General features: G+C 41.0%; 2 protein-coding genes across 3 annotated transcripts in view; one reads left to right on the top strand and one right to left on the bottom strand.

Annotated features, from left to right (window-relative positions):
• Window positions 1-1,975: 1,975 nt before the first annotated feature.
• ANKRD49 (ankyrin repeat domain 49) lies at window positions 1,976-6,506 on the bottom strand. 2 transcript variants are annotated; one of them, XM_080929890.1, is made up of 3 exons: window positions 6,475-6,506; window positions 4,572-4,923; window positions 1,976-3,646 (listed from the first exon to the last, which is right to left on the bottom strand). In XM_080929890.1, exons 2-3 carry the CDS (start codon window positions 4,827-4,829, stop codon window positions 3,185-3,187), a joined length of 720 nt encoding a protein of 239 aa, XP_080786016.1. In that variant the 5' UTR covers window positions 4,830-4,923; window positions 6,475-6,506; the 3' UTR covers window positions 1,976-3,184. The 2 variants fall into 2 exon arrangements, with proteins under 2 accessions (XP_080786016.1, XP_080786017.1); XM_080929891.1 differs by lacking the exon at window positions 6,475-6,506 and adding an exon at window positions 4,993-5,058 and having other exon boundaries at window positions 4,572-4,835.
• Window positions 6,507-6,667: 161 nt separating this feature from the next.
• MRE11 (MRE11 homolog, double strand break repair nuclease) overlaps window positions 6,668-14,761 on the top strand; it is a 45,598-nt gene continuing 37,504 nt past the window's right edge. The window contains exons 1-4 of the mRNA XM_080930394.1: window positions 6,668-6,775; window positions 7,347-7,460; window positions 8,279-8,411; window positions 11,500-11,660. Coding sequence (XP_080786520.1) covers window positions 7,441-7,460; window positions 8,279-8,411; window positions 11,500-11,660 — 314 coding nt within the window. The 5' untranslated portion in view covers window positions 6,668-6,775; window positions 7,347-7,440. The remainder of the gene's footprint in view (window positions 6,776-7,346; window positions 7,461-8,278; window positions 8,412-11,499; window positions 11,661-14,761) is intronic.

Below are 14,761 nucleotides of genomic sequence, written 5' to 3' on the forward strand. Positions count from 1 at the left end.
CTTCACTAGTGGTATGCCATGAAATAGAATGCTCTCAGGTCTCTAGAAAAAGACCCCACAAATCATATCATTGTGATAGGTGTGGGCCAGAGAGTTCTTTAGAAAAATGCCAAACTGTAAAGGTAATGCCAACTAGTGGACTTATGAATTCTTTCCATTAAACAATAACACATTACTTATTCCTCAAGCATATAAATCAAGATTATGGTTTTTACTTATAAAAGACGTTAAAAATTCTTTGGAATAATCAGCCTAAGCAAAGGCATGTCCTTAATACAGGTCTGCTTAGAGCAGTGGTGACAAAGACAGGAAGAATCTGAAGACTTGTCGGCATGGCTGCCTGGGAACAGAACAGGTTGAGTCCAAGTGACTGTCATATAACTCACCCAGTGACAGGTGAGCCTGCTCTCTTTCCATCTATCCATCCAGGGTATAAGTGCACAAATGCACCTCCCAGAGTCAAGCCAGAGCCCCTTTACAGGGCACTCTTTCAAACAAATAAATATCTAAATAATGAAAGGGGTAAATCACAAAACTTAAACAGAAACTAAAACCCTCTTCAAAACGTTTATGCTAAGTTCACTCCAAAAACTTGCTAGTTTTTCTTGCAGTTTGTTCCTAAGGGTTTGATTTTTTTTTTTTTAAATTGGGCACAACAGGAACTAAATTATTAATAAAATAAAGGCTTGTTTATTTTAAAAAATTCTTTGGAATAATTCCCCAAGATTAAAGAAAATCTTGCTTATAAACTGGAAAGTACAGGTAAGCCACACAAGTCAAAGTGAGTGCTTTTGTGGACAGGAATCTCATACACATTAAAAGAAAATTTAAGGAAGCAAATGAGACAGAATGGACATCTGGGGAAATGGACTTCTGTATGCTTCTTGTTCTCTGAAGAGTAGTCAGGTCAGCTCCCTTTTAGGAATAAGGGAGGTGTAGAAGTAGGATCAGTTCATCATCTTTGGCTAGAAAGCCAGTTTGGGTTACACAGAACCCTATATTTAAAAGTCAAAATCAAACATTTTACAGAGGCTTCATTGGCCCGATACTCACACAGAAAGGAAACAAAGGCAGGGACACAGTTCATTTCTAAATAGGAATAGAGAGAGTCAAAGGCTCCTTGACGCTCCACTAACTACGCAGCCTTGCCTCACAGCCTCCTGAGATGTGTGCAGACTCACTCTGTCATTCACTCCATCATTTGTATCATTTTCTTGGACAGACTTTAAAGACAGCTGCCTTGTATTTCCTGCTAAAGCCCTTGTACTTGAGATACTTAGGAACAGAGGCACGTTCAAAGCCCCAGATCTTTTGAGTTATTGTAATTTCTGAGATTGCCATGTAATTCATTAGCTTCTAAGAGACAATCCAATAAAACCCATCACATATATACATACATCTAACAAGATTTGATCTATGTGGGTGTCTCACCTGCATATCTGTGCATCACATGGTACACGCAATGACTATGGAAACCAGAACAGGGCTTTGAATCTCCTGGAACTGGAATTACAGATGTTTCGAGTTTCCCTTTGGGCGCAAAGAACTGAATATGGATCCTCTGGAAGAGCAGTCCATCGCTACCTATCTCTTTAGTTTCGCATAGATTTGATTAAAATATTATCTAAAGTATATGAGTTACATGGGCTGGCCCAAAACCAAAATGACATAGGCATTTAAAAATATCGACAAGGACAACTGTTTTAGTGTGTTACTTTTTTCCTAGCTGTGACCAAACACTTTAAACAAATGCCGTAAGAAATGCATCTTATGTTGAGACAGTCATCACGGTGGGGAAGGAACAGCTTATGTGAGATAGCTGGTCACAGTGCTAGTGAGGAAACAGAGACAAACAATGGTTTTTGGCTTGCTTTCTCTTTATTTAATCCGGGACTTGAGCCCAGGTGATGGTGCCACCCACATCTGGAAATGCATCCTTTCTTCAGTTAAAATTTTCAAGAAACTCACTTCCAGACATGCTAGAGGTGTATTCTAAGTTGACAAGGAGCCCTCAGTGTCCTTTCCCTAGGATTCCAGAACTCATGTTTAGAAGACCTCTTGAGAATACAGAGGGGCTAGGAAGTCCATCAAAAACTAAGTTGCAGGCACCAAGAAGATAAAAGTTAATGTAATTTGAACAAATGTGCCATAGATCTGGTGAAGTTATATGCAAGTTGCCTTCTGCATTGTCAAAACTTATATTCTATTTATATTTACACTCTGTGTTACTAAACATACTATGAGTTTTTTTTCATTTGTTTGTTTGCTTTTTTTGTTTTGTTTTTTTCTGTTTTAAGAAAGCCTGAGCCACTTGATGTTCTGGTCCCATATGACAATCATTCCTCACTGTTAGAATTCCTTGTCTTTTTTTCCTTTGTCATGGCTTGTAGAAAATGAGGGCTGTTGGGGTAGTGCTGGGCACTTCCTGGAACTCATGAGTAATGCCCAACCCAGCAGGAGAAAGGTGAACACTTTGGAGGGCAGTTTTAATCTTTTGGACCAAGGTACAGTTTTGTGCATGTCTAAATGGAGACACTGTCTGGCCATAACAGTAAGGGTCACATGGGTTGACCAGGGTGAGGTAGGACTGTCCACAGGATTACGAATGTGGTGGGGGAGGCAGTGTAAAACATTCAAGGAATAGGCATCTCCTTGCTTTTCTCAGAATGACCTACATCTTAAAAAACCATCTAAACATTCCAGTTTTTTTAAAACTTACAAAGGTGTTAGACATTAATTTTTTAGTGTTTCTTGTTTAGAAGGAAAGCAACTGGAGATGCAGAGAAGACGGCTGAACTGCACCAGTATGTTGAAGATGAAAATTTGGAGTTAGCTTATAAAAATACAAGTCAGAATGCTAAACTGAACAAGACCCAGGGGATGGGACATTTAAAAATACTTTTCTCTTGGATCAGCACCAAAAAAAATATCCTTAGTTTCTGTATTACCCGTGTCCAGTAAAATTATTTCTGATAAAAACCACAAACTGCAGAAATCACCACAGATGTCCAAGTACCTCTCAAATACATTTGACATCAAGGTCAGGCAGCTCACTTGGAAGAGAACTGTGATGTGTACAACAGAATTTCTATAGTGAGACATCTGTTTCTGTACATGGGGATATTTTACATCTCACACATGGGAGGCACTGGTACTTTGAAACTTAAGAAAATTACTTGAGTCATTAAGACGAAGGTGAAGAGTTTGTACAGCCTTCCACAATTTCAAAGAGGTAGTGATAGATGCTTGCCCTCCTGGCGATATCAGAAGCAGTTTCTTGTGAGTTGTTCTTCAGCTCTGGTTTGATGTAACGATTCATCAGGAGGAGTTCCAGGGTGTCTCTGCTGTCTCTGTTCCCAGCAGCAAGGTGCAAAGGGGTCAAAAGGCCTTTTGTTTGGGCGTTGATGTCTGCATCATGCTGAAGTAAGAAAGAGGCCACCCTGGTATTATTCCACTTACAAGCACTGTGCAGTGGTGTCCAGCCATCTACAGTCACTGCGTGAACATCTGCCCCCTGAGCCACCAGCTCACGAACAACATCTAAATGTCCACTGTAGGCTGCTCGGTGCAGAGGGGTATACTCATCTTCGTCCCTAGTGTTCACTTCAGCGGCCTTCTCAGACAGTAGCCTCTGCACTGTAGCAAGCTAATGAAAGAAAGAGAACTTTAAACAAAGTTAATTACACCATTCAGTGGCTTTAAACTTTAAGATTTGTTTTAGGGGCGGAGGGTAACTGATCAATTACAAGCAAGTTATAGCTCATTACACTCAAGAGCAACTCAGGAATCTGATTCTGATTATCAACAGAAGTTATCACATTATCTTACTCTAGTAAATGCCTGGGCCCTAAATGAACAAAGGGCTTATCTGTATTTAATATTTCCCCTCTAAAGCAAGCCTAATTTCCCTGTATCAATATACATGGTGTATGAACCAGAAAACAAAAATGGAACTACTTTTAACAGTTAAAGTGATGCTGAAGCAGCCAAGAGACTGAAGAACTCATTTCCTCCGAGAGACAATGTGCTCATGGTTCTGGGCATCACGTTTGGGTTTGGTCTATAGACTGGACAGAATACACTGTGCTCAGGGATTGAAAAGCTCTTATAAACTGCAAAACCCTTTCAGTTTTTACTTACAGATGTGGGAGAACTTAATAAAATTAAGTTCAAATGGTCAAGTGGGAAGATCTACTTTTTGAGTGTCTTTGTGGGAAGTAAACAGGTACAATAAGACACTTGGTGGATTTGGCATCTGTCAGCCTCCATCTTACCTGTTTTTGCAATGCTGACATGTAGAACGACCCTAATAACTTAGAGAGGCTGCTTATAATTACCCCAAACATTTAGAGCCAGTTTATAATGTGTACCTTCATATACACTATTTCATCTGATACTCCTGTAAATGAGAAAACTATTTAAGCTATCATTTTTAAAGACAGGAAATTAGAGGGTCAGAAATGGTAGAATGTGCCCAAAAGTAAAAATAAATAGAGATTCAGGAGCAGGTCTTTGGGCTCCAAACAAATGCTTTTACAACTATGTAATGATTTTTTTCTTTTTTTTATTACCCGATTTTTTTCAGCAGCCCAAAGAAGCAATCTGCTTGGATCTTTTTCCATTTTTTTTTCTTGCAATTGATACCACTCTTCATTTTTTTCCTCTTGCTCTTCATCTTCATCAGAACTGCCCACCCAAAGACTCTGAGTTCCAGTGGGAATCAGGTGACCATGGGTTTTCAACAACTCAAGCTGGTTAAACTGTTCAGAAAAGTCCACAGGGTTTTCCAGATCTGGTTTCTCATCATCCTTTACATTTTCTTTTTCCATTTTCTTCTACTCTTTTAAATAAAAAGCATTTCAAGTATTAGGATGCAATCTTTAAAGAGATGAATTATGTCTACATTGTTTGATTCTTTCCAACCTGAAAACACAAACACAACAGTAGTTAGCACAGTAGTGACTAGACATTCCCAATAGCATAAATACTAACCTTACAAACAAGGCAGATAAAGTCTTCGTCATAAAGGCTTTGGTGTTTCTCACAATATCCATTAAATTTCCCTAATGCCAGACTTCAGAGATTTCTGCTATCTATGAACATTTATAGTCTTTACCTTTTAAAAAATGTTTTCTTCTAAGTAAATGGCTACAACTACCTAAATTTGCATCTATTAATTTACGTATGATAAAACAGATGGATTCTAGGCAGTGAGTATACAGGAGGACCAGAATTCACCCAGTCTAAAAGATTAGTTCTGCTAAACTACCATGTTGATTTATAAACTGACGTCAGTATCAAGAGTTACCCAGCATATAAGCTTTTAAGAAAATGATTAGTTACTTTGAAAAACAACAACCTTTTAACTATATTTGTTGAACTTGGCAGGTTTTTGTTGCTATTGTACTACTTCCATTCTGTTGATCTGATTAGATCCTAATGTTTATTATTTCAGGTGCTATGTCTTATATTATTCTGCCATTGACCTTTTAAGGACAGGACCAACTTTAACACAGATTATTATGACGTTTGTATGTTACCTGCATTAAGAACCATCTGTATCACTAAACTTAAGACCTATCACTTAATTTTGCTTTGAATGGCCTCTAAGAAGAACTTAGTCAGTTATACACACACTCTTCATGGTTTAGTTCTACTTCATTTCACATGTTTTATATTCTGTTGTTCTATTAAGCTTCATTACTAGTGACAGCACCAGAATCATGACCAGTAATTCCTTAGGGCCTATACATTCCACGAAGGGAATATATAGTTTGTATGGTTTTAGCTTGATTGTCTTTTTTAAAGAGTTACTAGAACTGTTATTTATTTTTTTTAGTTTTCAATTTTTTCTTTCACCTCAATTTTCTAGAAAGCTACCATATGTCAATCCAATTGACACTTAACATGTCAATAACATATATTTCAGCCCTCCTTCCCACATCTGAAACTCCGTATTAATTCTGAACTTATCGTTTCAGATATAAGCTACATATAACTGTATTGGTATGTTCAATTAAAAAATCAAACCCAAATGTATGCCCTTGACTCTGGGTATAAGGCTCGATGGAACAGGGTGTGTTTCCGAACTTAAAGGAACACTCCATTTTGAGAGAGATACAAACTGTTTCAATTCTTATCTCAGTGAGGTGGACACCCACGCCCCATTTCAGAGGCCTGCGCTAGGGTTCTGACAGATGAAGACGAACTGCGGTACGTCAGGTCCCTGAGGGGGTCTGATCTAATTCAAGGTTCCAAATTATTTTTACTGCACTCTCTTCAAGGTTCTCTGAGCACACAAAGCAAGGCAGATGGAGTGAGCCGGGGATTGTCAAGGGAAGCAGGGAAGAAAGGTCTCTGGTCTAGCAGGTGAGGCCTTCCGAATCCCAAAACGAAGAAACTGCCATGGTGCCACCTGCGCGGTGGCCAGCCACCCACAGCTGCCCGCCCCACCGCTCCGGACACACGCCTCACCTTCCACAGAGAGAACCTCGCCGAGAACTTCGTTTCCGGGTTCGCCTCTCTGCTGCTCAGGATTGGCTCCTGTGAGGGGGAATGAGCCAATCTGTAGCCAATAGGAAGATAGAAATTCTGTGACGTCATGTCGTCAATGGATCTCGCGAGAAGTGCGGATGACGTTCTCCCGCGTCTAGTTCTGGTTTCTGGTGGCGGGTTTTCTTTACGTTCTGGCGGCTCCTGCCCCTCCCCCCCTTTTTTTTTCCGAAGTAGAGATGATCTGTGGCCTCGCTGGTCGGCTCTGACAAGTCCGGTTGGGGTAACTTAGGTCTTGCTAGGTCTTATAGGGTGCGGAAGCCCCGAGTGCGTGGGGCCGTCGGGGAAGACGGGCCGGGTGGTCTAGGAGCGTTGCGGGCTCTGCGTTCCGCCTCGGAGTCCCGCAGGTGGGAGGTCGTCTGTAGTGGTAGCTCCAACTTCCGCAGAGTGACCACACTGAGCTGTTTGCCACGGTGGCTCCGAGAGGGGTTTCACGTAAACCACATGTTTTTGGTTATTTAGTCTGGCTTTAAATGTTAGTCTTAAGAGTATGGGGTGGCCTCTGATTCAAAACCCTGCGTGTGCGTGCAACTTAAATTTATGCAATTAAAAAGTCACGTTTGATTCTTGTCCAGAGATGTACTACACACCAATCTCAGAGATAGCAATTAGGACTTCACTTAAGGATGCGACTTTCTGTTCTTAGGTCGTGAAACAATTACAGTGTTAAAGACGAAAGTGGGACTTTCTCAAAATTGCCAGTGCATGTTCAAGAAGTCTACCCTGAAGCTGAATTCATATTGGTGAAATGTGTGCAACCTTTATAATGTGTGCATTTTAAAATTTATTTTTAGAGTTTGGAATCGGGTGTTTTTTCTGACATACCTGAACGCAGAACCTCAGGGTACTTGGAGAGGAACCTGGTCCTAGAGGAACTGTACTATAAAAATGAGCCCCACAGATCCACTGTAAGCCTGACATATTAACTGTGATGACCTTAAGAGAAAAATGGCATTTTAATAAAAATAGCAACAGAATTTGATAGTGGATAGAGTATCCCCCCAAATGTGTCTATAGTGCTTAATTAAAAGCACATACTCTGTGCTTATTCGAAAACTAATAAGGTGGAGCAATAAATGAATGTGTTGCAGTGATTTATTACACGGCCATTCAGGAACGCTCATGTTCTTAGGCTTTGTCTTAAAGTGCTGAGGCTATAAATAGTCTTTTAGAGTAAGTTGCCTTAGTTGAAGTGAATTTCAACAAAATGGAAAGAAATAAAAGACTGTAAGTTAGGTGGGAGAAGAACATCCTTGAACACTAATGGAGTTTCCTGCTCTGGTTTCAAGTTCTTGGTCAAAACTAGTTGTGTAGTATTAAGAAAATAGGCAATTCTCTGAGCTTGCCTGGTTTTATTTTTCATTTGCAGAACAAGACTAAATTTGAGGTCTAAATGAGAGTGGAAGGATAGAGTTGTGTGAGCTGAGAAGTTTGTGGGGCAGCCAGGGCTTCGTACACACAACTGTGGAAGTTACAAAAGTTATAAATTTCAGAGCCAACGGGGAACACTTACAAGTGTCACTCAACATTTACTCTGTATTGAACTTGTGATTAGAAAGCTGTGATGCTAAAGATCTGTTTAATACCGCAAACTTCTATGCCAAGTCTGAAGCTAGAGAAATAAGTTTGCATTATAGTTGCTATTGTGTATTTTATGCTTAAGTCTTCATTTGTTTGAATATCCTTTTAGTGGATTGTATTGAATTTTGGTTTCTTCTTTATACAGTGATGATGAAGACACATTTAAAATCCTGGTTGCCACAGATATTCATCTTGGATTTATGGAGAAAGATGCAGTTAGAGGAAATGATACATTTGTGACATTTGATGAAATTTTAAGACTTGCCCTGGAAAATGAAGTGAGTTTTGGTTATGTTTGTATATGCTCTAATGTACTTCCTTGGTACTGGCTCTTTTCCATTAAGTTAGAGTTAGTTATATGACCTCATGCATTCACAATTTTTGGCTAAATACCAATATGCTAAAATCCTGGTTAAAATTTTGAGTTCTTGTGTTCACAGTTGGATCAGAAACTGCTGTGACAAATAACCTTCAAATTTAGAAACACAGGGTATTTAATGATGTACCAACCTGTTACTATTTTTACTTGAAATAAAAAGATGGCTGTTAGTTTTCAGAGAGCATATATCCATCCAGAATGTGAGACAGCAGTTCCCAAGCAGTCAGGTGCAAGGTCACAATTGTACGTGGGACACAATTTCCTGGGACTTTGAGGTAGAGGAGATTGATGTTTACATGAGAGCAGTCCAGGGGGTGTTGAAGGAGAAACAGCCTTTACTGATGGGCGACACAGAGAGTGCACTGCCAGTGGGAAGCAGAAGTGAAGGCACAGGTATAAGACAAAGCAGGAGTATGTTAGGGACTGGTTTGGCTCTCCTGTGGGCCCTGTGTGTGCTGAAAGAGGGCTGAGAATGTTGCTGTTGGTAGACTGCTTGCATACCAAGCACCAGGTCCTGGGATTGGTCCTCAGCACTGCATAAGACTTGAGTGCAGTGGTACACCTGCAATCCTAACACCAAGGAGGTAGAGGCTGGAAGTCTTAAGGTCATCCTCAATTACTGTAGAGACTCTGAGGCTAGCTTGAACTACATGGATGAGATCCCATATTTTTTAACAGTGCTAAAAGGCTAGAACTGAGATGTTTTGAGAAGTAGTAACGTGCAGGCATCAGACTCAGTTTGTGCTCAATGCAGAAGAAAGTCTAGCAGCCTGGTATTAAGCAGGAGTTGGACACTATTTTAATGCTTTTAAAACTGGCGGTATTGGGTATAGAAAAGAGTGAACGTGAGCTATGTTACAAGGAGAAAGTGTACACATGAAGTTCTAGGATTTGAAAGTGAGTCAGGTGTATTGACCCTGGTGGTGGCATTGGTTTAAAACATCTAACTGAAGGAGAATCTCTCTGGGAAGGTGATAAACTCTAACTTAACCGGAATGGAGTTGGAGATTGCAGTGAGGAATGTCCTAGCAGGTGGGTGGGTGTCTGAAGAGCCCAGGAGGGAGCAGGAGAATAAACCTAGGTGCCCTGCCTTCTTAGGGTTTCCCTTCAGCTTATGTGGGAGACGCCCTAATGCCCCTCTGTATCTCTGGTAACCTCCTCACTGTCTTGGTCAGGCTCATAACAACCCATATGGTTTCTGCTTCACTTGCCCCTCAGTGTAGCAGCTCCGGTTGGTCTGCTCCGTACTGTGTCTTCTGTGTGTGTGCAGCGTCACAACCAAAGCAAACGGTGGACGCCGTAAATCAGATCCCAGCCTCCTTTGACTCTGAACTCAGGTGCACGTACAGAAGACCTTGACCTTGGTCTTGCCTGGGCGCTGGATCCTTTACAGTGTTGCCTATTTCCTCCCAGGGATCAGGATCATTTGTGCCCTACCTGGTCCCTGCTGTGTTCTTTTCTGGGACCTTGCAGGTCAACCTTTCTGATTTACCACCTGACCCTGACATTGGGCAGGGAGATTTCTCACTTCAGTATTTTTTTTTTTTTTGGAGGAGTGGGATAGGGGGTTATTGAAGTGATCCCATAGCCCATGTTGTCTTCAAACTTATATGTTAAGTTTGTTGCTAAGGACAACCTTGAAATTTTGGTCCTCCACCTCTGGGTTACAGATATCTGTCACTGCGCACAGCCGTGGTTTACCTTTGTGAAGAAGGTAAAACTATACACGATTTATTGCTTCAGGAAAGGGGATGAAACACTGTTCTCTATGTTGAATGGGAGTGAGTGACAGTTTTCCCACACAGCCTCAGGTTCCACTGAAGCAAGAGGGTTGTAATGCTCACCTTTGAATATCCTTTTTCTAGCCCTCCAAGGCTTGACATGCCTTGGTTTGTTCTAGGTTGTTATCCTTCTGGAGCAATAAGAAATTAACTTAATTTTAGTCTAAATGAAGCTTAAGTCTTTGGTCTTTCCTGGTGGATTCAGACTGTCCCTTGCACCTTGAAAAGGCTATAGGCAGCTTAGAAATTGCTTGAATATGTTGGTTTTATGTTCTGTCAAGCTAGATTCTTTCCCTTAGGGAAGTAAAACTTAAAGCCAAAGGGAGCCTGTTTTCCTTCCATGGAATCCTGAGCATGCTCTTTTGTACCTCTTTGGGTTTGGGAACACCTCCCCCTGAGCCTGGCTGTTACTGGTTTGTCCATTTCTACCCCTTGTTTCCTGATTCCCTTCTCTGAACACTCCATGCCGGATCTTCCAAGTGCATGTTACATTTGCCCTTTTGCATTTTTTATTGACTATTGACTATTTTTGAAATCTAAATTCTTGACTTTTAAATTCTCTTGTATATGGATCCTTACCATCCAGCTATTCTTATTTTATTACTTTGTTCCTTGATTTTTTTTTTCCCTGCCTGAGACAGGGTTTTTCTATTTAGCCATGGCTGTCCTGGATCTCACTCTGTAGACCAGGCTAGCCTTGTCTACAGTCTGCCTGCACACACTGCATAACAGTATGTGAGTGCATGTGTTCACATGTGCATGTGAGGCCAGAGGTTTATGTCAGATATCTTCTTCAATTTCTTTCCATCATATCTTTTGAGAGTCTCTCATTGAACCTGGAGAACTTATTTACTAGAGTTCCCTTGACTAGTACAGCAGTAGAGACCTATGTTTTAATGTCTTCTGAATAAATTAAAAACGAATCATCCTTGTTCTTTTTCGTCTATCTCCATTCCTTTGTGCTGTGATTGCGCCTAGGACCTACCATGGTGTCATACATGGCAGGCCAAGCCATACCAATGGGCTACCCCTTCCCCTCTTTAAAGCTGAGCAGTATCCTCACTTCACTGTATTGCTAAGGCTGGTCTCAAAGTAGAAGACTTAAGTGGTCACATGAGGCTAGGAAACCCTTTTTCTATCTTGTCTATATTTTAAACAATTTTTGCCTTAAACTTACTAATTTTAACACTGTTTTCTATTGATTAGGTGGATTTTATTTTGTTAGGTGGTGATCTTTTCCATGAAAACAAGCCCTCGAGGAAAACCCTGCATAGCTGCTTGGAGCTGCTAAGGAAGTACTGTATGGGTGACCGTCCTGTGCAATTTGAGATCATCAGTGACCAGTCAGTCAACTTTGGTTTTAGTAAGTAAGTACACTTAACATTTGAGGATGGTTTTCTTGGGTGTGATGTCTGTGTTGTTGCTGGCAAAATACCCTTACAAAGCAACTTTAAAAGAAAGGGTTTATTTAGCTTAGAATTCCATGTTACAGTCCATTATTTTGGGAAAGCCAACATAGAAACTTCAAGCAGCTACTTTTATTCACAATCAAGAGCAGAGAGAGAGAGAGAGAGAGAGAGAGAGAGAGAGAGAGAGAGAGAGAGAGAATGAAAACATACATGCTTACTGTTTAGCTAGCTTTCTGTAGTCTCGTACAGTCCGAGACTAAAGCTTAGGGAATGGTGCTGCTCACAGTGGACTTGTGGCTTCCCCTATCAATTACTGTAAACAAGACCATTTAGTACACACATGCTTACAGGCCAGTAGGCACTCCTTCAGTGAGATTCTTATAGGTGAGTCTAGATTATGTGATGCGATAAAACCAGCACATTATTGACTAGTTCTTTCGCCTTCATTCTGTGCAGTTCTGCAGTAGTGCAGTTCTTTGAATTTTCTGTATCATTTCATTAATTTGTATTTTTGTACTAATGTTGGGACTAAAGTGATTCCTAAACTCTCACTTTCTTTTGTATCTTCTGTTTGTTTGTTTGGTTTTTTTTTGTTATTGTTGGTTTTGTTTTCTATTTTAAAACTTGGTATGTTTTATCTTTTTTTACATGAATTGTGCAATTCACATATATATTCTAGCTACTAAGCCATTTTGTAGGGAGGTATATTTTCTCTAGTCGGCCTTTAGCTGTGTTTACAGTTTGTTGTTGTTGCCAGATGTAGTTTTGATGGATTCTTTTTGTTTAAGATCATTGCTCTTGGTCTTATACTCTGTTAGTTTTTTTTTTTTTTTTTTTTTTTTTTTAAATAAATCTGCCGTGGTGGAGATGAACCCAGGGGCCTTGTGTATATTAAGCATCTACTTTCCCACTGCCATTGTTTTCTTTTTAAACGTGTAAGAATACCATGTTACCTTTGAGTGAAGTGTGTGCTGTCATTATGTTTCTTTTTCTTATCTTTGATGACTCTGGTACTCCTCAGTGTTTGTAGTCATGTTGACATTGGTGTTAGGCCAAGTTGTCTTCCAGTTTCTCCATCTGTCCATTGTTCTTGGTTTGAGGTGAGTTTCTAAGTCTAGTCTACACTCAGTGGGAGAGGATTAAAGTCCAGGCTGGGGGTGGGGGGGGGAAGCCTTTAACCCCAGCACTCAGAAGGCAGAGGCAGTCAGATCTCTGTGAGTTCAAGTTCAGCCTAGTTTATAGAGAAGGTTCCTGGATAGCCAGGGCTATTACACAGAGAAACCCTAGCTCAACAAACAAAACCAAAAACAAAACAAAACAAAAAAAAAAAAAAAAAAAAAAAACCCAAACTAAAACAAACCACCACCGCTGGAGGGAAGAAGATGAAAGTATCCATGGGTAGTTGTTAAACTTCCTGTCCTGAGCTCCTTCCTAACCCCTTCTGTTTTTTCTGTATTATTCCTGTTGGCCTCAAACTCATGACCTCTTGCCTAAGTGTCTTTGCAAGCTGTGGTTATATTTGTGCACTGCCATGCCTGCCTACCTTCTCTCTCAAGTAGCTTTCTTTCGGCATATGTGAGTGATGGGGTCCTATCTTTTCGTTGCTGCTGAATTCATAGTTCAAGGTCCATCTGTCTTATGTAGTGAGAGGCTGTCTTTCCAACTTCCAAAAGAGCATGAATTCTGGATGATGTCAGTTCAAATCCTGGCTCTGTCATTTAATGGTTACATGACACTAAGTCAGTCACTTACTCATTCTTTCTCAGTTCCATTGTTCCATGTACTTGATTATGGAGATTTGAGCTAGCTAGAAAACGGCGTAGATTATTTGACCTGAAGAAATCATGCAGGTCACTGAGGCAGTGTCTGTGCTCTTCAGCCTTTAACTGCAGGTTGAACTCTGCTTGCCTGCTCAGGTCTCAGCATACGCTTGGCTTTTCATTCGCTCATATAGTGGTGCTGGGATTGATCCAAGACCTCTCATGCCAGGCTCACTGACCACTGAGCGGTGTTCCCAGCCCTTCATCTTGCATTTTAATCCTAGAGATTGTTTTTCAGCTATTTTAGGAGTTTGTTTTTTTTTTTTTTTTTTTTTTTAAAGACAGGATCTCCTGGGCTGAAGAGAGAGCTCAGTGATTAAGAGACAAGTTGTCCCTATGTGTTTTTGGCTGGGCTAGATCTCACTGTGTGGACCAGGCTGGACTTGTACCCATAGAGATCCTACTTCCTCTGCTTCCCAAGTGCTGGGATTCAACGTGTGTGCCCATACCTGGCTTAATTTCAGAAATTCTTAGCCATTATCTTTTTAAAATAATAGCTTTTTCTGAATATTTTTATCTTTTAATCTTTTTTAATTTAAATTATTTATTTACATTCCAGCTGTTGTCCCCCCTTCATTACCACCTCCCCAGTTCTCATCCCATTCCTCCTCTCCCTTGCCTCTGAGAGGATGTTCTTTCTCCCACCAGGCCTCCCTCTTCCCTGGGGCCTCAAAGCTCTCAAGGATTAAGTGCATCCTCTCTCCCTGAGGCCAGACCAGGTAGACCTCTGATATATTTGTGCCAGGGACCTCTGAGTAGCCTGTGTATGCTCCTGGTTGGTGGGTCAGTCTGTGAGATCCTGGGGTCTGGGTTAGTTGAGACTGCTGGTCTATGGGGTCACGGTCTATGGCGTTGCGGTCCATGGGGTTGCAGTCTATGGGGTCGCTCTCCCTTTCTGCTTCTTCCCTAATTTAACCATAGATGTTCCTGACTTCAGTCCATTGGTTGGATGTAAATGTCTGCATCTGTCTCTGTCAGCTGCTGGTAGGACCTCTCTAAGGACAGCCATGCCAGGCTCCAGTCTGTAAGCACATCATGGTATCAGTAATAGTGTCAGGCCTTGGTGCCCCCCACCCCCTCTCCATTGGATAGATCTCAAGTTGCGCTGGTCACTAGACCATCTTTCCTTCAGTCTTTTCTCCATTTTTGTCCCTGCAGTTCTTTTAGATCTTTTAGGATCAATTCTGGGTCAGGAATTTGACTGTGGCTTAGTAACCCTGTCCCTCCATGTGAGGCCCT

The sequence above is a fragment of the Micromys minutus genome, assembly GCF_963924665.1.
Source record: "Micromys minutus genome assembly, chromosome: 16".
NCBI classification, from domain to species: Eukaryota; Metazoa; Chordata; class Mammalia; order Rodentia; family Muridae; genus Micromys; species Micromys minutus.